The sequence below is a fragment of the Motacilla alba genome, chromosome 1 (genome assembly GCF_015832195.1).
Source record: "Motacilla alba alba isolate MOTALB_02 chromosome 1, Motacilla_alba_V1.0_pri, whole genome shotgun sequence".
Taxonomy (NCBI): Eukaryota; Metazoa; Chordata; class Aves; order Passeriformes; family Motacillidae; genus Motacilla; species Motacilla alba.
Genome location: NC_052016.1, coordinates 45488756 through 45511723, shown reverse-complemented (window position 1 = coordinate 45511723; position 22968 = coordinate 45488756). Strand labels below are relative to the sequence as shown.

The 22968-nt window shown below is 41.3% G+C and overlaps 1 protein-coding gene across 12 annotated transcripts in view; it reads right to left on the bottom strand.

Annotated features, from left to right (window-relative positions):
• Positions 1–22968, bottom strand: part of FAT3 (FAT atypical cadherin 3) — a 399575-nt gene that overhangs the window by 194812 nt on the left and 181795 nt on the right. For all 12 annotated transcript variants that reach the window (XM_038142935.1, XM_038142926.1, XM_038142945.1 and 9 more), the window contains one exon: positions 20695–21009. In XM_038142935.1, coding sequence (XP_037998863.1) covers positions 20695–21009 — 315 coding nt within the window. The remainder of the gene's footprint in view (positions 1–20694; positions 21010–22968) is intronic.

Below are 22968 nucleotides of genomic sequence, written 5' to 3'. Positions count from 1 at the left end.
GAGGCTGAGATGCAAGACAAGTGCCAAGCAGGACTGAAGTTTTATGTAGTGTGCTTCCTTGGGCTGGTACAGAGATTCTCCCTTGTTAGACAAGTCCTTGCTGTGGAGACCTCAGGGAATTCAGACGAAGGCTGAGGCCAACATGATCTACAGGAGTGTCAGCAGCACAGACCCCTGGAGAAGCCCACAGCCTATTTATACACCGACAGCTGCAGCAGAGGCAGAGGAGGCTGAACAGTTGCATACTCAGGAAAACCACACAGACTCATTTCAGGAGATCATTGTGATATATAAAATGTACAGTGCTTTTTGTTCACCTTCAAAGAAAGAGATTAAACTAATCAATCTGTTCTTAGAAATGGCTAAGTGTTCCTCTTTAATGCCTGCTGAATAGCGAGCACTCGCTAGAGCCCAGAGCATCTGGGGAGAAAAAAATATTGAGACCCTGATTTAAAAAATGCCTGGCAATTTTATCTGCTTCAATACCCAAGTGGTGTATGTTTGCAGTCGATTAGTCATTACAGATCACTTTTCAGCCCACATGGCAACAGTTGCTTATTTTTTTAATCTGAGAACAAGGCAAATCAGTCCTGAATGGTGAAATTGAGCTCTAAGTTTTTGATGTCCTTACAAATAAAAAACTGTCTGTTTACTTGTAAAAAAAATACAGCTACAGCTATCTAGACTATTATGATAGTGATTAAATTCGTGATTAAAAAAGAACTTTAAATCTTTATTAATATTCTTTCAACACAGAAAAAGGAAAAACAAACAAACAAACAACAAAAGGCCAACTAAAACCCCTACCAATTCCTGTCACTGTATTCCTCTCAGTTTTCAAGTCTTATCATTATGTAGCATCAAAAGAATATTCTTTCTCTGGACAGTGTCTTACTGTGTTCTGGTAGACAATTTAGGTAATAACCAAATTTGCTATGTAAATGAAACCTTGGTAAGTCTCACAACCATTTTTCTTCTCTGTAACCTCTTCAGAAAGATGGATGCTCCATTCTACATTTTTCATTAATGCACCAAATCACAGGAGGTTGAAAAGGTTAAAGATGTTTAATTGTTACTAGATGATAATCAGTCAGAAATTATATTCTAGCATGTAGCTGGCTGGCAAAGACGTTGTATTTTCAGATACATCCCTCCTAATTCTTCCTTTCCCTTTGGAATTTATCATTAAACTGCATTTATCTGTCTCACATGACACATCCGGGCAGGAATCAATCTGAAAAGCCAAATCTGAAAGCTCCTTGCCATTTCTCATTTTCTGTGACCAAATAAGGAATAAACCTGCATGACTTTGGTGGCAGAGACCAGCTTTTCTATTTACATCATTTATACTAAGACAGCCCTAAATGTGGACCAAGACTAATTGTTCCAGACTCAGGACAAACAAAAAATGAAAACAAGCAAGATGTCAAAAAATAAATATAATTTCACACCTCTCTTTTCCTCTCTCTTTTCTGAAAGTCTTGCCAAACTGGGTCTAGAGGGGAAAACGAAGGAAGGGTAAAGAGATTTCTCATGCTACTTGTCCTGTGATGCCCAGAAGTGGTGGGAGACAAGAGACAGATGGAGAGCAATAGAGATGAAGTTTTGGCAATTCCTGCCCCAAAATCTCTCCCTCCTTTTTATATTCTCCTAGTCTGGAGCCACAGATCCTACCTTCCATACTGGCATTGAGTTTCCAAATAGCTAAGTTCTTTTTCTAGAACCTTCGAAGGTCCACTCACACCCTCCAAACTGAAATCAGAATGGGAAGATCTGCCCTCTCTCTGCTTTCATTACAGAGGCATTCTGAAGAGGTTTTTTTAAGTTTCTGGTTTATATATACGTTAATGCAACTTGAGAATTTAACAGTATATTAGTATTTCTTATAAAGAACAAATCTGTATCTTATTGGAAATGTTAAATGGAATGGTTAATGCATTTTTGAAAGGTATTTAAATGATGTGGCATAAAAGAATAATGTAAAAATCTGAATACAGAACAAACTGTGAGATGCTACAGTACAGACACTACAGTAATTCAGGCACCAATTTAAGTGGTAAATGGTATTTTTTGATTACCTTACATATGCCTTTGTTAAAAAAAAAAGGAGATAATAGGCACAAGAGCACAATAGCCTTGAAAGCGGAAAAATACATAAAAGGTCACATAACTGGATGGAAAAAGGATGTTTTGAAATTTTCTTTTCTCCAGATACTGAGCAATACTGCAACACCTGCAAAACTCTCTGTGACTGGGCATGAGCTCAGGTCCTTGGGCAGACTGGCAGCACCACAGGCAGGGAAAAGCTGGGGAGCTGGCACAGCACCCAGATGGCACATCCACATAGAGAGCAAGAGCAGCCTCAGAGGTGGGAGCTCAGCTACCAGTACCAGGAAACCTGTCCTGTGGGTGTGGGCCCTGGGGAGGCAATGAAATCACCATGTTCCCTCTAAAAACAGGGAAGATGACTGGTTGTCTGAAACCACAAAAGCTCTTTCTGGTGTTGAAGTCTGTGACAGAAGGTATTGCTTCCTCCTCAAAAGCCAGTAGACCAAGCTGCAAGAGGTGATCTCCACCTAAGAGTAAAGTCACAGTGAAACCTGAGAAAGCAATCACAGAAATGTCTATCTGGAGTCAGGTGCAGGGATAATCCAAACAGTATCACAGCAGCCTCCCAGCATGGAGCAATATAAAACCAGGCAATAGTGGAAACAAGAGGAGAAGGACAGGTGTCCTGAGGCAAATCCCCTTGTCCCAAACCGGAGAGCTCTGAATGCAAATATCTCAGTGCGAACAGAGGATGGGTGAGAACAACCTGTCCTGCCATAGAGCCAGGGACTGGACCATACTGCACCTTGAGCTCCCCAAAACCTGCTGAAGATGGAGCAGCAGCAATGCCAAGTGTGACTTTGACTCTGGGAGTTGACTTTGGTGATGGAGAACATTTCCGCTGAATGCAGATTGTGTTTCCATGAAAGCCAGTGCCGCAGCATACTGCATCCTTCTAAACAGTATTATTAAACTACCATAATAATCACCCTGCTCTTCAATCCAAGGTCTGAAAGCACATTACATGCAGTAATGAAATAACTCACACAAGAGCACTGTGAGGAAGAAGGGGACCATTACTGCTGCTGCTCACAGTCATAAAATCGTGCTTTCAGACACAGAATTTCATTGCAAGGACCGAGTGCACAAGTGTCACCACATACTTCACTGCCAGTTATGGGTCCTGTCAAGGATTTGTCATTGCCTTCCCGATGCTCCATATTTAGCCAAAGTCTTGAGACTCTTGGTAATTGCAAGAGACTCAGCTTTCATTTACAAGAAACAAAATGAAAACAATCCCCAGAAAAAAGCTGTATTTGTGGATCTGAAGTTTGAAATCTGTTCAGTCTGCCCTAAACCAGAAGGCAAATGAAAACAACAAAAATGTATTTTCTTTTTGTGCTTCTGATACTCCCATTCTCTTAGGGGCTGCAACTCCTTCTGGGGGCTGAGTCAGGCTTTCTGTCCGTGTGTGGGCACCAGCCTTGCACTGCCGGCGTGAGGTCAGCTGGATGGGGCAAAGTCCTGGCCTCTGTGCAGGGGAAGCTGCTGCAAGAGATACTTCCAGATCATGCACAAGCCTTATGGCAGAGTTAAGGAGGGAATCCAGGTCTTAATTACCCCACATTTCAGGTTAACAAGGAAGTGTTAACACACAAGTGAGTTAACTGCCAGCCTGCTAGAGCAAACACTGCAGCATCTTGTGGCTCCAACTTGTAACTGGAATTCAGAGGAGCAAAGTTCTAATTTGTGACTCTCCCCCCACTTTCCTTCATCCGACTAAAGACAACCCCTCACCCATGATAGCTTCTTTTCCAAAAAGACAATTACCTATGATCTATTGGTTCCTGTGCCATTAGCAAGGTCTTGCCAGTGGGCAAGGAAGCCAGCACCATCCTGTTTGTAGGACAGAGGCCATGAGCTGGATGGGAGAGCACCAAGGGACAGCAGGGACACCAGTGCCTGCCAGTTTGGTGAGCAAACGTGCTTGCAGTGCTTAGGTCATGGCTCACACTGCACCTCTTCTGTGCTATACAACACTGCTCATCATCTGCAGCTGATAAACCCGCATTAGCTGTGCTCACAACGGGCATGAATCTGTGATCAGTGGCAGCAGAGCAGAAACAAAATGGAGTTTCTAAGAGCATCCACTGTACATTCTGGAAATATCAGAACTTGGGTCTACATTTTTTTTTTTTCTTTAAATATATACTGTGATGTTTAGAAAGCTTACCTCTATCTACATTCTTTACTCCAAAGATGCTTCCTACATATTTGCAGACAGCACCAGATTTTCCATCTTTTGACCGCAAAGGAAGCATTAAAGGGGATAACTGGCCCCAAGCCAAGAACCTTCCATCTCTAGCCATAAAAACAGTGGGGTAATTTGTCCTTGAAGAAGGGGGGAATAGCCATGGTGGGTGACAAATGGCTAAGCCATATGCATTTACTTCCTATCTACAACAAAAAGAAATTAAGCATCTATCAGATTACTGTAGAAGCAGCACCACAAGCAATAATTTTTGTGAACAATAAGCTAGAACAACTTCTTTGCTGCATTGGCAGCTGCTGCTGCTCATGTTGAGAAGGTCCTCAGAGCTACTTCATACCCGCCTCTGCACCTGACCCCGGTTTTTCCTGCATGTTTCAGAATTGAACAGGGAGGATTCTGAAAGCCACATTTAGACTGTGACCACAAATGGCTTAATGGAGGCAGAACAGCCTGCATTTTTCTACATGGAAATCAATGACAATATGGCACCAATTAAATCAGTGCTTCTTTTCCTCGGTGCATTAAAGACTATACTGTCGTTAATTAATTAATAATTGGATTAATGCATAGAAGCACTTGCACAGGGAGAAATTACTAGGGAGTAAAGGGTTTTTTATTCCAGCAGAGAAAAGTACAATGGAATCTAACGGTGGAGAGAAGAAGCAGACAAATTCAATGAAAAATAAACAAGACATTTCAAACAATACAAGAGATAAGGTCTTGTAGCCTTTAAATTGGTATCTTCCTGGAATACAGGCTTTAGTCAAATACCAGTTAGATGCCCCAATGTAGGAGTAATTAGGTGATTTGCTATCATGTCTACCATGAAGAGGTCAGAGCAGGTGATATAATACCCCTCTGACCCAAAGCCTATGAATCTGTTTATTCACTGTCCTGTAACACTGCAAAACCTCCTCAACGACTCTGCTTCCATCTCTAAACCACAAAATATCACAGGCAGGGAAAAGAGAGGAGCTCTCATGCACTATGCTAGAAGGTCTAGGGAAAAAATATCACATTCGTCAACAAATAAATACATAGACTTAATTACATTACAACAGTGAATAGAACAATAGCATAAAAATTAGTAATAAAATATAGTAAAAAGAAAATTGAAAATAAATAAATAACTATCTTAAACTACTTATTTTTTCCTAAGGTCAAAGTAATTTCTTAAATCCAGTAAACTGGATCCAGTAAACTGCCACTCCAGTGGCAGAGACTTCAAATATTTTTTCTATGTTAAATTATAATCCCTTTAAATGGAGGAGGTACATATGGAGGGAAGGGGATATTTAATACTCATGACATGATTTATGGTCAATATGCTGAAAGGCCATGGAAATCAGCTCCAACTGTTACCTTAGATGAGAATTTGTCTCTAATAATTTCAAATGAACCTGGCTAAATATATTTTCTCATTTCACACTCAGACAATCACTAAGGGTTCAATCCCACACCCATCTGCAGCAATGGCAAGAATCCCACTGACTTCACTGAAAGCAGGATGAAGCTCTTTCCTTGAAGGTATTACATTTATAGCCCATTTTTTCCAAAGTATTCATGAGATAAGAGTGGCGTTTGTTTTTGGTTTTTTTGGGTTTTTTTTTGTTTGCTTGTTTTAATTATTAAATTAACAGAGAAAATGAAGTTGGGGTTCTTCTACACCAGCTCTGATGGAGACAGTCTGCTGCATGTGCCACCTACACAGCACCAAAGCATTCAATCCAGGAGCCGTGTGAGGAGACCACACCAAAATCAGGGAAGAATGTATTTGCACAGGCAACTAAAATGGATTCTCAAAAGTCACTTCTAAAAATTATTTCCAGACATTTTTGGTGATTTCACTGGGAGTCGCTGTGTCATCTATCCTACAAATCAGTTTTGACCGAATGAAAGATTGCAACACAATTCAAGGTGGGGAAAGGATAAACTCTAAAGTAATAAGATCAGACTGTTATTCATTTAGAGTACTTTCACATCCTGACAGCTCCACAATTTCTGGGAAAGATTTATCTGGTCCTAACAAAATAATTTCTCAAGTGCCATGACTCAAGTGGACCTCTAGCAAAGACAGGGCTGAGCACTGGGTGCCAGGCAGAGTCAGCACCCTGCGTTTCACACCACACACACCATGGACACAGTGATGCAGGGGGAATGTCTCTCTTTGGAGAGCTGGAAAAAGTGGTCCTGCAGTGATTCTTAAACCACAACAGCATGGAAAAACTAGCAAATCTGAACGATTCAGTCTTATCTTAGGAAAAAAGAAGTACATGCAATTTGCAATTGGAATTCAATGAATATTTTTGGCAAAGACCCACTTATGAAGGGCACTTCATGGGCTCTAGAAATAATTTTTAAGACTCACATTTTTATCTACACCTTTTCTCTTTTTAATGGTAACTGAATATTCAAATGCACGTTTGTATTTTAAATGCAATTTCTAATTGCATGCACAATTTCTAATCCATCTGTTTACTACATACTGTAAATGCCTGTTCTATATGCTTGAATAATTATTGAAAATTAAATATTGTAGACAGTCAAATTAATTTCTCTCAGCGTACCAAACTGCAAGAAGGCTGTGAGATGATAAAATATTACATGCCCCCAGAAATGGAACAAGTCACTCCTACCTCACACCTCACTAAATGTGCTTACTGATGTTTTGTAACAGATAGGAAACTTTTTAATCCAAAAATTTGCAACAACAGTCTGAAAAGCTCCATTACACCTTGCTATCAGTGACACAGTGTTTTAAAAGAAATATGGTCTTCAATGTTGTAAGCTCTGACAGAGCAAGAAAATCATGTTTCTTATGTGAGGCAAGTTGGTGCTAATGTTTTCTTATTTTTATCCTATTGGAATCAATATAGAAATATATATAACAATTTCTTTTCTTTTGTTGATTTATTTATAACATTTCACAGCAATAATGGTATTCAAGTAGCCCAGAGGAGAAAAACATGGGACAACACTGTATTTGAATATATATTATCCATTCCCAGAAGAGACATGGCCTCTCCTCCTAGCTTTTTTGTGCAAAACAGAGCTGTGCCATAAAGCCCCTCTACTGCTATGGTAATTTTTGGCTTAAACTGTGTTCATTAATGCATTAATAGGTTTTTAGGCCATTAATAGGTTTTTAGGCCAGATCAGATAATCTGTTTTGTTCTCCTGGATATTAATGGTCAGGGAATTTTGGCGCTTTGCCTCTACGTCTGGACCATAAGCTTGGAATACCATCTTTACAGCTACAACTATGCTGAGCCAGAAATATAGGACTCTTTTTAGTCTGAATTTCTCTAACTTCACTGTCTTTTATGACTTTTATCTGTTAGATGAAAGAAAACCTTCATCATATATTCTGTCTCCATGCAGGCACACACAAACTATGAAGCCACAACCTCTTCAATTTTTCTTGACAAATTACACAGACTGAAATTCTTCAGCTCCCCATGGTATGGTAGTACAAATTTAAGTTTAAAAAAAAGCACTTGAGTACCTCAGTGATGTGATCCTTTTAAGTACATGGACTGACACAGGATCCAGTCATGTTTAAAAAGAGATGAGAATCTTGCTCTAAATGTCTGACTCTGTCATTTAACATTGAGTCCCTCTGCCCACACAGGTAGACAGGTGAAGAAAAGGCAGGATTTTAACCCTGGTACACCTGTCTACATGCACATCATTACCAATGAGAAAACCAAGTATTCAGAGACCTTCCTGGATCCTACTCTGCCTGTAGACAGCAAATGCCTCTATAAATCCCCACTTCAAAACCCCAGGATCTCCAGTGTAGGAGGAAGGGATGGGGATGCTCCATTAGGTATTTTTTTAACTATGGTGAGGCCAGCTTTTCCAGACCATAAAGGAATTTCACCTTTCAGGAGCAGAGCTGGACATTATGTTTGAAAAGTGCAGCCTTTCCAGGAGAGTATGCCCTCATGTCCCACTTAAAGGGCAGCTTAACCCTTCTGTTGTAAAACTGCCTCTATCTTTCTTTTCTCATGAAAACAGAGAAAGAGAACAGAGAAAAAAGACCTTCAAACTTATAGACATTCCAATAAAGAGAAAAAAATCCACTTTGAATTTTTTTTTGCTGAAAATTCCTTTAATTAAAAAAAAGAAAACAACCCCAAACATAACAAAAACAAAAAAGAAAGAAAAAAAAGCCAAAACTGAAACCCACCAGTATCAATCCTTTGCAATTTGTGTTCAATTTTGGAAGAAATATAATTTAAAATTGTATCTATATATACACACCTCAGAGAGAGGGAGGGAAATCTTCCCATAGATACAGATGCAGAACATATATATATATATCCTGTATCCTATTTGGAGTCAATCCCTTGCAGTCCCTTCCTGCAAGAGGCTGGGAGCTGCAGCCCCAGGACGAAGCCCATGGCACACAAGGGCACCTTGCCAGCCCATGTCCAAAGAGCCCCATACTCCATTTTCAGGAGCCTGCTCTCCACTTCTCCACACACCGAGAGTGCCCAGCAACAAACTTAGCACTGATCAATACCGCCTTGGTTTTTTTGACGCATCTCCATCTGCTTTTCCCCATCTGTTGTCTCAGGCTCCCCCTAAACTGCGAGCTTTTTCGGTGTAGCAACCATCTTTTACTCCACTCATCCTGCCAAGCACAGCAGGGTGCTGCCTCGCGGCTGCAGCTACGAAGGTACCACAAGATTGTAAATAAATATTTAAAAAAAATAAGTCACCGTTTCAGCTTACCAAAAGGCAGCACAGGTTTTGCTTTTCCTGACTGAGTTCTTAGGTATGAATTATTTTGTTTTTATCATTAAATGATTGAAATAAAAGCACTAAAGAAAATCCACAAAAACTTGTGCAAAAAAAACCAAACAAACAAACCAGAAACAAAAACATAAAACCAAACCCAACCTGAACCCCCACAATTCTTCTTACTTTTCTTGCAGAACTCAATATGCAGAAATTAAGGTATCTTGAGTATATGATTCTGAGTTGTTTAGGAACTATTAGTGATGAGGGTGGACATTCATGTTGACAAAAGCCAAGTCCATACACATAGATGGGTGAAACAGTTTTCATGGACATGCAATATTTTCTGTGTCATGCAACTGTCTTTATCCAATCCCTTCAACAAAACATGTACTATTTTCTTCATGTTTTCATCTCCTTTCCTCATGTTTGTTTATAAGCAAAAATAATGTCTCTCTACATAGGAATCTTCCCATCTCTGAAATTTTTGTCTTCCCATTAAATCTTAATTACATTCTCAGTGCTGCACTTCTGTTGTGAATAAGGCAGTAAAGACATTAGACTAATGCTTTGCAGGGTGCTTGTAAAATCACAGCCATTTTGCACAATGACTTCAAGCAGAAAGTACAGACAGAAATTTTGGAGGTGGAGAGGAAACCTCCTCCTATAGGCTGAATACAATAAAGAGTCCTTGAGATCCTCCCTGCTCAACATCAGGCTGCAGAGGGAGAGATGCACCGACAGATTAGAGCTAAGTTTGGGAGTGGGGTATGAAGCCCCCTCATGCAGCTGACCAAACAAGGACTGTATCCAAATCCTGCCAATTTGCTTCTCTGATGCTGAGCTGTGCATCCTTCTTAAAGGACTCTGTCCTCTGCAAGTGAATCCAAACCAAGCCAAGGGGTTTTCACACATACAAATGCAGAGCACAGGCATATTATTGAGTCAAAGCTGCAGCTCACCCAGTGGACTACTCAAGTTAATTCTTAAGCATGTGTTTGCCTTATTTTTCTTCCCTCTAATGCATAGCATTCCCTTAATCAGTTTGGATTACATTAAGTGTTAGAAGAAAGAAATAAAAAACCTGAGAGAAATCCCCTAAGAAATTACAGACTCTCATGAAAAATATCTCAGCATCATGTATATCTAAGCTTTTAATACAGTCTAACATTTTTCCATCCATGTAGCTACTTTGGGTAATCTTGTGTGTGTTTATTCTCTGTTTAATTAATCTAATTCACACCTCCTCAATAAATTAAATTTAGCAGCAATTATTCCTTGTGTCATTTGCAGTGCATTCCCAGGTCGTGTCTCAAGAACTGCCTCAGACACAGAATAACAAGGACAAAGAGAAGATTCTTCATCCCTATCTGCCTCTCCTAAAACATATGCATGGGCTTACAGCATTTCTTCAAAGATTTAAAAATAATCTCATTCTTCCATTAACAAAAATACCTGCAATATCTTTGAGCAATGACAGCACCTTTCCATAGTAATAACTTCTTAAGGATACAATGGTCATATTCTCAGGTGGCACAAACCACATAATTCAGCTGAAGACATAGCACCACAAGCACTTGTGCTTCTTTAAGCAACTTTTGTTTTAATACTGCACATTTTATTACACAGAGTCTGTGAATAAAATGAAGGTCAAAAAATAAAAGCATATGGTGAATGAAGCAAAATTAATTATAGCCAAAATATTCTCTTGCAGAGCAGACTTACATTTATCTTTTGGGTATTGTGGCTACATTAAAAAAAAAAGTGCACGTGCACTGCTGTTCATACACTGTTGATAAGTTAAAATTCAGGAAATAATACATACTTTTTAAACTAAATCCCTTTAAGTGCTGCAAAGCTACTTGCTAATTACCATATAAATAGATCACTGCAGCACAGATTCCTTGCATGCAACTCATCTGACACAAACATTAAATTTCTCTTAGAAGGCCACAAACCCACAGCATGTCATGACATTGACTTATATACACAGGAAGCAATGAGGAAACGTTCCTGCACAGAAAGTACAAGCCAATGTAGTATTGACAAAGAAAGAACATGATTACTGGGGGTAGTGGGAGACTTGGAGTACTCTGGGTTTGCTTCCTTGCTCCATGACAGCACCAGCACGAACACTTAGGCTTGTGCCTGTCTTAGAGGCTGATGGAGAAGGGGGCTCCTTCATCCACCCAAAAGATAAGTCAGCTCTGTCCTTATACGCCCAGGTTCCAACAGAGCCATCTGAGATGCCCTGTCCCTGTGCAAACTCTAATTCTTTCTCTCCTGTGGGCAACCCAGGCTTGCTTTTGAGCCAGAGAGTAAGAAAGGCCAGGAAGGACTGAAAGACAGGGATGGGAAGTGGGAACAGGATAGGAAATAGATCCTGCTGGGTCTCAAACATGCCCAGGTAAGTTCTGTATACATGGCAGAAAACACTGGTGCCAGGGCTGCCTTGCATTTAGCAGGGTAGGATGGGCTAGACCCATGCCATAAGGCTTTGCACCACATGTGGCCATTGGCTTTAAAGGCAAATTAAGACCAAATTTTTATTGCTGGCATTGGATGAGTTAGCTGCTTCTTTTGCCTCAGTTCCTTGCTTGTAAACAACTAAAAATGGTCCTATTGTATCTAACCAAGCAGCATGAAGGACTTAGCTACCACAGGGGGGAGAAACCAAGTAGGAACAACATGCAAGGAAGTAGAATCCACATGACGATCAACGTTAAAAAAACAAGGTTACAAGTGCACGGTCCCATGTAAAGAGTGTTTTTCAAAGATTTAACTTCAGAGCTCTTCAAGCTCTGTAGAAAGCTGTGTATAATGTGAAAGCTGTGATTAGGGGGCTCTTCTGATATTTAACCCCCAGATACTGCTTTATTTTTACACATGTATGTCTCCGGTTAAATTAAGCTCTGTGCATGTAGACATATGGCAGCACGATCTGTACAATTACACAGATAAGGTCACATACTTAACTGGCAACAACACTACTAATTTCAAAGAAGTTGTGTCAGTCTTCCCAGCAAACGAAAAACACTCTCATTAACATAAGGGGAAGGGGAAAGGAGGAGAGAGTAATTTCACAGAAAATAATTATCTTTGGTTATAACAGTGTAAGTCTGATGGAAACAGAGTCAGAAAAAAAAGGGAGGAAAAATAACACAATCCACTGTTAAGCTTAATTTTTGAACAGACTAGTTTAGCTGAACTATGAGGTCATGAGACTTTGGGGGTATAAGAGGTGCTGACACAATCTCCTGTGTGATGGAAGACAAAGGAGAATTAATAGTTGGTGATTACTGACATCGTTATGGCTTATGCAAACACACCTGCCTTCCCAGTTGCCTTCTCTTTTTATTTCCCTTTCTGTGCTTTGTTTTTTTTTTAATACCCATATGCAGCATAGGTCAATCTAATTCTCCAAACAGGAAATATCACCGTTTGTACCAAGGATCACATGTTAACTAAGAGTAAACCAGAACTACATTCCTTGCCTCTAACTTCCAGTCCACTGCGATTTTAGAAATTCCTCACACAAGGTGAAACACTACTCAAGCCACAAAAAGTGTCTGATCTAAGAAGACAGTATGACTGTATCCACTGCAACTGAGCAAAAGGGGAAAAAGCTGGTTTAATATTGTCTGCTTGGGATTTGCACTGTCCAACATCACAGACACCAGTACTAACTCTGACTGTTGAGCAAAAAATAAACACAAGTTCCTTGACTGATTAAAAAGCAGTAGGAAATAGAAAGGAAAAAAGAACCCCCTCAACTACCCCCATCCCAAGCTTTCACCTCCTCTGGGCTAACATCACAGCTTTATTTTCCTCCTTAGAAGCTCCCTGCTCCTGCACAAATGCCATGCTCACAGGCTCCACACCTCAGCATCCCTAACTCACCAACCCAATTCCTTCTGACAGAGTTCAGACTTGGACCACAAGCAATTACTGTAATGCAGGGACATTTGCTGACGTTATCATCATAATGTATGGCAGGATATGACAAGTATCCGTAGTGTATGCATTGTGCATACATTTAACAGGGCTGTTACTCAGTACTGGTGGTACAATTTCACCCAGTAAGCTAAACTGCGCTTCTGCCATTGATAATAATTCTAGCAAGAGAATCTGACTACCTGGAAGTAACAGCCCTGTTTAAAAATTAGTGCAGGAATAGCACAGCCTATTAAAAAGGTGATTTCTTAAACAGTTCTGCCTAGCTTCTGGAAATTTACGAATAGAGAAAATGAACTGACAGACCAGGTAGAAAAATGAGTTTCACAGCTAAGCTGATAGGTGAAGTTACTTCTGAATAGGCAGAAGATATGCTCTGCTGATGTTTGTAACAATAACAAATGATTGATGTAATGCACAACAACATAGATTTATGAGATCAGTGGAAAAATTGTTGCCGTTCCAGAATTAGTGCCGGGACAGGAAACAAGGGAGCTGTCTGGTTATTGGGCAGCAACTTCTTCCATCAGAAAAAACTCTGTCCCACTGGCCCTTGCCATGCTTATGCCCTTCAGACGTAAGTCTCTACTGAAGCAAACAGGGAGCTCGGATTAAAAACTGGTGCTGCATTGAGTGAGGACACAAGTATCCAGCTAAGGCAACAGGAATACTCCTTAAACTTCTTACCACGAAAGAGGGCTAGAGAAGTCATCATGGGCATCTAAAGAAAGGTTAAAATTTCTATAAGTCGAGTATAAATCTGCTGATTACAAAAAAGTGGCATTTATAAGAAATACTGTATCTTTAAATGTCATTTTAAAAGAGGAACTTGATACCAGAGACATCCAGCAATCTCAACCATATTCAGTGCTTCATGAATAAAAACCCACTGCTAGCAGAAATCAGGTCTGTTCAGGAGAAATGATAAAACTGGATTTATTATTTTATTAATAGCAGCATTACTGTAGCTGCAACTGAGGTGACACAGCTCACACCTTTATCCTCTCCACAGATAACATATACAGATTGTGAAGGAAATCGCTGCCAGGGAGGAAGGGAGGAGGGAAGAGACATGCTGGCTGAGCCCAAATTTTGTCATTTTCAGTGGAATTAGTGGTCTGGCCATTAGACAATACTTACGTAGTCTTACTTAGTCTAAAATTCTTTTATATTTTTCTTCATCCTACTGGAAGTGATGCTTCTCTTTTTTTTTTTTTTTTCTTTTTTTTTTTTTTTTTTGGGTCTTTTGTATGCCTGTGAATACATGACTGTGAATGCACATCTATTAATGCCATGATACCTGAAAAATCAATAGCTTGCATTCCAGAGCATATTTGATTCCCAAACTGTCTGCTAAGAATTAATTTACAGAACAATCACATAAGGGAAGAAAATACTTCCACTTACAAAAAAAAAAAGCCCAAAAAAACTTAAAAAAAAAAAAAAGAAAGAGAAATCATGAGGTGAGGTGACTCAAAGTCAAAAGAAGAGTTTGTGTCCCTGCTATACTGCAGCTCAGGATCTAATTGAAAATTTCCTCTGGGGAACAAATGTGCCCCGGCAAGCAGATGGACTTGATTTACAACCTTCTCCCTATTTTTTTTTGTCTCCTCTTTTTTCTTAATTATTACTATTATTATTGTTATTATGACAAACTCCTTAATGCAGGAACTTTTTCTAATATGCTGTACAGTGTCTAGCACACTTATACGTCCCACTACGATTAAGCACACAACTCCAAAATCCACGGTCCTTTGATTTTCCAGCTGTTAACCCTGGGCTCAAACCACTGATATGTGGTGTCTAGTAAAGAATAAGCGTGCCAAAGCAGAAATTAAAGCTTTTAAAATGCTCCAAAGCTCAATTTTTAACAGTGAATTCATTACAAAGAAGTCCTTAAGAGCCACACTTTTAAATAATAGAGAAGTGAAAGCAAAGAAAGTAGATCATTTAGTGTGTGTTGATACAACATAAATTACAGAGGATGGAAGCCAGCTAATGTGGTAGGGGAATTACATTATAAAATTCTGTATTAGTTATGGTCCCACATCAGTGATGGAGATATCAGGCTGGACTCTGCAACTGTTGTTGAACTCAGCATTTGTACAAACAGTGTTCAAGAGCACGGAAGGAAAGTGAGACCAATTCCTCAAATTCACCACTGACTGGAGAGCCCCATGATCAATGTCTTTTGCCCCTGCAAGGTCCTCTCTGCTCTTCAACAGGGCAAGGACACTTACAGGCTGAATAGCATTGAGCTATTCATGCTATCACATGATCTGCAGAGCTGATTTTCATCACACACACGAGCTGCCAAAAACAGCTCTCAACATACATGAGGGAGACACCCTTCAGGAGGAGCATCCAGTGGGAGGGAGCTGACCTGCAATGCCATCAAAATTCAAAAATACACTTTCTAATTAGATCACAATAGCACCTAAAACACATCCTGGAGAAACACTGCAGGTTAGACTTAAAAACCAAAAAAAAAAAAAAAAAAGCTAATGGCCTTCATTTACAAGATATGGAAGATCTTATTTCAGAGGAAGTTTACTAGGAGTTTAGCACCATGGATGCAGCAGTCAGGACAGGTGAGTTCCCCTTGACTACAAGAAGAGGCTGAGAAACATAGAAACTCTCCATGACCACCGAGAAACCCTCCAGAGCTGCACAGAGCAGCCCCCTCCTCAAGGTCTGCTCTAACAGCAACTATAATTTTTAGGTGTGATAGAAGGATAATCCCTGCTCCATTCCTGGAAATGTTCATGGCCAGGCTGCATGGGCTTCTGAGGAACTGGTGGTGGTGGAAGATGTGTCTGCCCGTGGCAGGGGTGTTGGAACTAGACAGTCTTTAATGTCCCTTCCAATCCAAACCATTCCATGATTCTATGATTTCTGGGCTGAAAAGAGACACCGGGTACCCAGCATCTGTACTGCTGGCATCCATCAGGATGTGAAGCAGCAGCAAACCCCTGGATTTGTCTCAGTCTGTGAGAGCAAAGACGTGCAGGGATTTCTCAGGACAAGGCAAAGAAAAGCAGCTATAAAAATCAGGATGCGTGACAGGAGGGTGAAGCACTATTTTGGTATGGCAGAGCAAACGTGGCTTTCAGACCCAGCAGGATTCTACGCCAGCTGGCTTTGTGAGTGCAAAAGAAAGCAAAGCCCAGCCTGCTGAGAAGAGTAGCATTTGTACCAATTAAATTCTGACATTCACTAACCCCGTATTAGCTTATATAAATATTAATACTACTTCAGTGTGAAAATATCCAGAGTCTTTCCAAAACTAGGTGCAGATGTGACAGTTCAGAGACAGCTTCCAGAGGCAGAGTATTGCTGCTCTGCAAAGATGTACTGACCTACATGCACTATTTCTAAACCTACAAGTGTGTCCTGCCTTAACCACTGCAGCAAATACTATTTCAGTGGTGCCACGGGTCTGCCTCTGTGTAAATGGTGCCAGCAAAAGGCTAAGCAAGGTGTAAGCAGATTTTCCAGACACACAAGCATAATTTTAGAGTAAATTAATTAATAAGAATTTGCATAAGAGTTAAATTTGGTCTGTTGGCAGGTTAGTTAAAGGATCTCTTAAGTAATCTACATTAGACTGAAGAGAAGCTTACTGGGTTTGTTCAAAATATGTTAACACTTGACAAAGTAATGCAATGTCTTGAATTAAAATTCATTTTTTTCCAGAGCGCAGAAACATTATAAATCAACACAGTAAATTACCCCTGTGCTGTGAAATTAACACCCATATACATGAAATAAAAGTAAGAATTTACAGCTCTGATCAATCAACTTTTTATTAACTCCATCTTCTGTTTTATTTACCTTCCTCCACATGCCTCTCACCCAAGAGTAACAGACTCGGCTTGGGCTGAATGCAGCACTCCTGGGAGCTGGTCAGCCCAGCTGCTCTGGCAGCAGCTCTGCCATGCTCCCCATCTCACACCACCCACAAAGGAGCACAGCCCAGTGACCCCGTGCTCTGCCAAAGCAACCCTAAGCCCTCCCAGGCACAAAAGTCAAGCTATGAGGAAAAGGCCTGGCTCTCCCAGCAGCCACATCAGGGTTTAGGCTGACTTGCAGCTGCTGAAGATGCTGAGCTCCAGGAATGCCTCCCTTGCTGCTATGTGTATACACAGCTGGGAAACAAATGCCCAGGGGAATGCCTTTCCCTGTAGTCATGTAACCCCTAGAGTCACCTCAGCTTTTTGAAAAAACATGTTTCCTACTCTCCTCACAAAACTGTGCTTTTGCAATATATTCCTCTTGGCCACTGTAAAGGAAAATCCCATCTTACTCTCTTGGACCTGCTACACTCAGGCTGCAGTGTCCACCAGTTAGCAGAACAAGGCTGCCTTGCTCTCCAGTGTAAATGATTTATGGTTTCACACGTGCTCATGTGCTTCATTATTCACTTAGTACTTGTACCTCTGAGTATCAGCTCATGAGATAAAAGTGCGTACCAAGGCGCAAACTGATGCTTGGCTGTATTTCAATAAAAATATCAAGGTGAGAAAAAAAAGGCCTTCATGGGAGGTTGCCCACACTGCCTTTCCAAACCTGACACACATGGGCGGGCTGCTTCCCTGGAGCACCCATATAAACCCCAAGCCCAAAGAGGAGGGCCCTTGCCACCATGTACTTGTGCCCCCACAGCAGAGTCAGCCCCCAGTGAGAGCATGCCCAGGGTGACTTCAGTGCCAAATCTTGCTATCAGTGGCTTTTTAGCAGTTATTCATTCCTGCAGGAGCGACTCTTCATGTCTCTAAAACCCACAGAGCAAACTGCAGGTAATAATCCTGAAAGGTCTGAAGCCTGCCTTCAAACAGATCCAAATGCACACGATACATTTGCAGTTGGACTGCCTAAAATAGCCGCCACAGAGCTGTGCCAGTCTATAAAAATGTAGGAAGTGACAACTTGTCAATATATTAAGAGGTTTCTTCTATATACAGATATACAAGGAGTAATGTTGCTTCTGCTATCCAGATAATCAATCACGAGTGTAAGACTTGGCTGCAATTATGATCCTGAATTAGAACCAGGAACAAAACCTGGACTCCCTGTGTCCCTGCTTGATCAGACATGTAATGGTCCATGTGCCTCCAGAAACCTGCCTGACCTGCATGAGCTACAAGGCAGCTGAAAGTGGGCTCCAGAGGAAAGCAAACACGGTCACTGCTGACCTCCAAAGACAACAGAAAAAATCCCTATGCTCCAGCAAACTCCCCATCTCTTCTGTCACTTCCCACCAAAAGACGTAAAGAATGCAGGATGCTGCCTTCGTGTTGACTCTCAGCAGTGGAATACTCATAGGAGTGAGAATGCCAGTTTGCTGGCAGTGTTGAAACTTCCGAAGTGACACAGAAAATAAAAGATCTCCTTTCTCAAATGACTGTTCTCCCCCGGCAGCAGGAGCATGCTCATTCAGCCCACGTATACAGCAATCGCAGCATATTTGGGTTCACATTAAACCTTTTCATCTTGATTATACAGCATGCTGTCGCATTTAGGGCTGCTGTGCAACGCTCTACGTGAGTTACTGCTGTGCTGAATCCCAGCAAGGGGATGGGGCTGGCAGGCTATGAACCTCTTCTGTGTGTGCAGAAGTCTTCTGTACAAAACAACTGGAGTGTAAATTACTGTCTTAGAGAAAACTAGTGCACTGCAGGGAGACGGCTGAAAGGAGCCTTGTCAGAGACCCCCAGGGGCACTCTCTAGGAAAATCCATTATGCTTTTATTTCTCGGACATCAGCATCCCATCAGGAGAAAGCCTTCTGATGTCAAGGCCCGCCGCTCCCCTTTGGGAAAAGGGATCTCTGCACACACACTCCGTCAGCCTCATCCTTTTCAAAACAAACTCCAAGAGGCCACCTTGCCCAGTTCTCACTGCTCTACGTTTGGCACTGAGTTGGACAGAAAAGGGATGATTTATCCTCTTTATAGCAAATCACAGCCAGTCACTAGCAAGGATGCTCGCTGAGTGTAAGGGGGGCCCTTTGGGAGTTGCCCAAGCAGCAAAGTTACTCATCCTGAAGCCTTTAAGCTCTCAGACAGCAATTTCCACAGTGCAAATGAAGATTAACAACTGTCAGTGTTAACTGTGAGAATAAGATCTCACTGTGAGGAAAAAGTATCCTGCCTGCTCTCCAGAGGGACAAAGAGCCAGCCCATGGGGTGTGCCCCCAGGATAGGGTGCTGCAGGGCTGCCACTTGCCCTGCTCCAGTCCTTGTCACAGGCTCACCCTGGCAGATAAGCAGGGCTGTGCTGAGCAGATTGCTCTGTGAGAGGAGCTGATGGAAGGGAAGCACAAGCATTAAACACTGTGAGTCCTAACTATGCTACTTTGCCCAGATGGGATTTATGGGGTGGGGAGGGGGAGAAGGGATGCAGATGGAAGAGCATCTTCGGCCATTCCAAGTGTTAAAAATAAGTGTGATATGCGCCTTAGGGCTCAGCAGATTGAACACAGTGATTATACATTCTCCATAATTCTTCACCTGGGCTTATGCCTGAGAAGATCCTGACCCTTTCTTATGCCACACATTGCAATAGGATTGCCCAACCAAATGTTGAAAACCTATTAATTTCCATACACAAAATTAAAAATCCTCCCTCTCATGTCAATTCCTTCTAGTTTTTTAGCTGTTTAGAAATTTGCAGAAGATATAAATAAACTTTAAAAAAAAATCAAAACCCCAGAACAAAACTAGGAGCATGAAAACAAGCAGGAGTACTGTGTGAATTCTCCGGACTACCTTCATAGAGATCAGCATATTGCTCTGAAAGATCCCCTTGACTCTCCAGCTCCAGATCATGCTGGAGGGTTCCCAGAAGCCCAATGAGTGAAAAAATCTGGGTACATACTGGGGTGAGGAACACCAGCTGCCAAGCACAGGTAGGCACCCAGCAGGTGCCCACCCATCCAAGACCTCAGGCTACATTTCCTAGGGCAATTTCTTTATCAGCCTTATTCAGCAAAGGCACCTGGAGTACAGGCATGTGCAAAGCTGCTCTGCATGGGTGCCGTGCTCCACTGCCAGCTATCAACAGTATTTTAACTTAAAACAATCACCATCTCTGCCATGCTGCACCCACAGGCTACATCCCCAGCTGTTATAAATCAATGCAAACACACAGATTTTTTTTTTAAAGGCCAGAGGGATGTTCAGGTCACCTAAACTATCTTTTTGTGTAAAGCAAGCTGTAGAATTAAATCCACCTACTTTAACGTGGGGCCTTATTACATGTGCTGGCCAGCCATCATGTCACTCACTCCATGGTGCTAGACCAGCTAATAAAGAATGAAACAGTGTTCTGTAACCTGCAACAGCTTGAATCAGCTTCCTGGCACTGCTCTGCAGACTCAGGGCAGCAAAGTCTCATCCCTGTAGACGCAGGGAAGAGGCAACAGCCAGCAGCGATTCAGTGACCCAGGGCAGAGTGACTGCTGCAGCAGCACATCTGCAGCACATCATCTGCCAGCACATTCGCACACCGATGCAAAGCAGAACGCTTCAGACACATAAAAGATGCTTTAGTCACAGAAGCCACCTGAAAACAGAGGTTTGGAAAGCAAACCAGTGCATCCTGAAGGGGTGAAAGCCAATAAATATGTAAATTGTATTCTCCCACTGCCCTGAGGCGACAGGGTTTTGTTACCTGTTTTGGGATTGATTACAAAGAAGTTCTGGGGATTTCCACTTGTAATCCGGTAAGTCAGTTTGTCATTAGTGCTGGAGTCAGGGTCCTGGGCTTGGATCTGAATGACAGATACATCCTTTGGGGAGTTTTCCATGATGACTGGGTAATAGATAGGCTCAGAGGTGAGAGGGGCATTGTCATTCACGTCCTCCACTTCAATGTAGACTTCAATGGTAGTGTAGAGTGGGACAACACCGTGATCAGTCGCATACACCGTCAACCAGTAGGATTTGGTCGTCTCCCGGTCAAGAACATCTGCTGTGTAGATAACTCCTGTAGAAAAACAGCAAGCAGAGGATGTCACAAATAGGATCAAAAAAAATCACATCTATTTTCATCTGGCTGTACTACAGAAATGTGTTCAGCATATAACAAAGCATGTAACAAAAATTCAAGTTGTCCAACAAATGAAAACAGAAGCCTGAGAGCAGGAATTGTTTTGTGAACTCAGCTCAACATCTCAATCTTTTGTCCCAAGGAACTGAGAGGGAGGGAAGGTAAAAGGATGGCTCTTCATAAATGCCCTAATGCCACAGCCATTTCTTTGCTAGAACTGCAGCTGGTGGAGTAACAGAAGAAACACCATCATTTTCTGCTTTGTGATGCAAACTTGTATAAACATTGGTAGGGAGGGATACAACCACTGACAATGAAATGCACAAAAAAAAAAAAAAAAAAAAAAAAAAAAGTGGCTTTTTTTTTCTAGTTCCTGCCTATGCCCTTGCTAAAGAAGAAAACCTAGGAGGCAATTTAAAATGAATCCATCCAAGTTCAGAAAATAGACAGTAAATTTAAAATTGAGCTCCTTCATTGCACAATGCCAAAATCCTGGATAAGAAGCAATCAAAAGCTCACACAGTAGCCCTTAGACATTGAATATAACAAATGCATTTCTATCCTCTTTTATCACAGAGGAAGGAAAGGCTTGGCCACTTTATCTACTCGTGTAAGAAAACATCAATTGGTTTTCCACCTGGTCCTAAGAAACAAAAGAGAAAGTCTGTCTGTGCATAAGGAGATGAAAATGTTCTTGATATATGTATCAGCGAAGTGGTGAGGAAGTGCATTTTCTTATTTTGATGCTGGTGTGACTCTGGCTCAGAGCCACAGAGAGAGACTGAATTACCAGCCCCGTGTCTGAACTGTCCTGGCATGAAGGGCTTCCACCCACCTCATTTCTGCCTGAAGTGCTGTCAAAATCTATCCTCCTCCTGACAGGAACACCTGGTTTATGTCTGGTTGGAACCAGATGACCCTTCAGGTCCCTTCTAAACCAAACCATTCTGTGATTCTGTGATAAAGCAGAAACTCTGCCACTCTAAGACTTGCTTGTATTGCAATAGTCCAAACCTTCACTGGCTTAAGCACTAACCACGAGCGCACAGAGGACCAAATACACCAGTACCACACACAAAATCACACCAGCATCAAAATAAGCAAATGCACTTCCTCACCACTTCTATGACACATGTATCAAGAACATTTTCATCTCCTAATACAGCATTGTTAAATCTTGAGAGGCACACTAATGCAGTGGATCTCAAGCTTGAGAAATACTCAAAAGGACCCTTCGACAAACTATCAAATTAGTAGATGGCAAATGATGGAGAAATTGCAGGGCAAAACAGGAACCCTTAAAACCTGAATTCAGTCTCAGTTGTGTTTGATGCTATTTAGAACAAAATTATCAGTTAATCTTGAGGACAGAGCTGCACTAATGTTAGCACTAATAAAAGATATGTGTGTCCTTTTGGCTTTGGGGGTTTTTTAAGGATCCAACTGGACTGTTTCCATGACAGCTTCAAGTCTTAGAAAAGTTTTCAAGGCAGCACAGAACCCAATCACACAGTCACAGAGATGCCACATGCTCTTGTCTTGTAAGATACTTTTTTTTTTAAAAAAACTACTTTTTTTTTTTCAAGTTTTGGATTCTTTTAATGTCTTTTAATGCTAGTTTGAACTGAAAAGTATACTCCTAGCATTTGATCAGCCATATAATAGAGGAAGGGGAAAGGAGCAGCACTGATTCTGGTCATGTATGGGCTCAGGTCATTTTGTAGTAACCTCAGATCCATGTCCTTCTCACTCAGATGTATTATTCACCCATTGGAGGGGAGCAGGGCAGCACTGGAGGACAAAAGCAGTGTGTATTCTAAATATTCTTGTTGGCAGCAATCTGTGCTATGTAATGAGTTTCTGTAGAAACACAGGTGAAATATATGCTGAACTGTG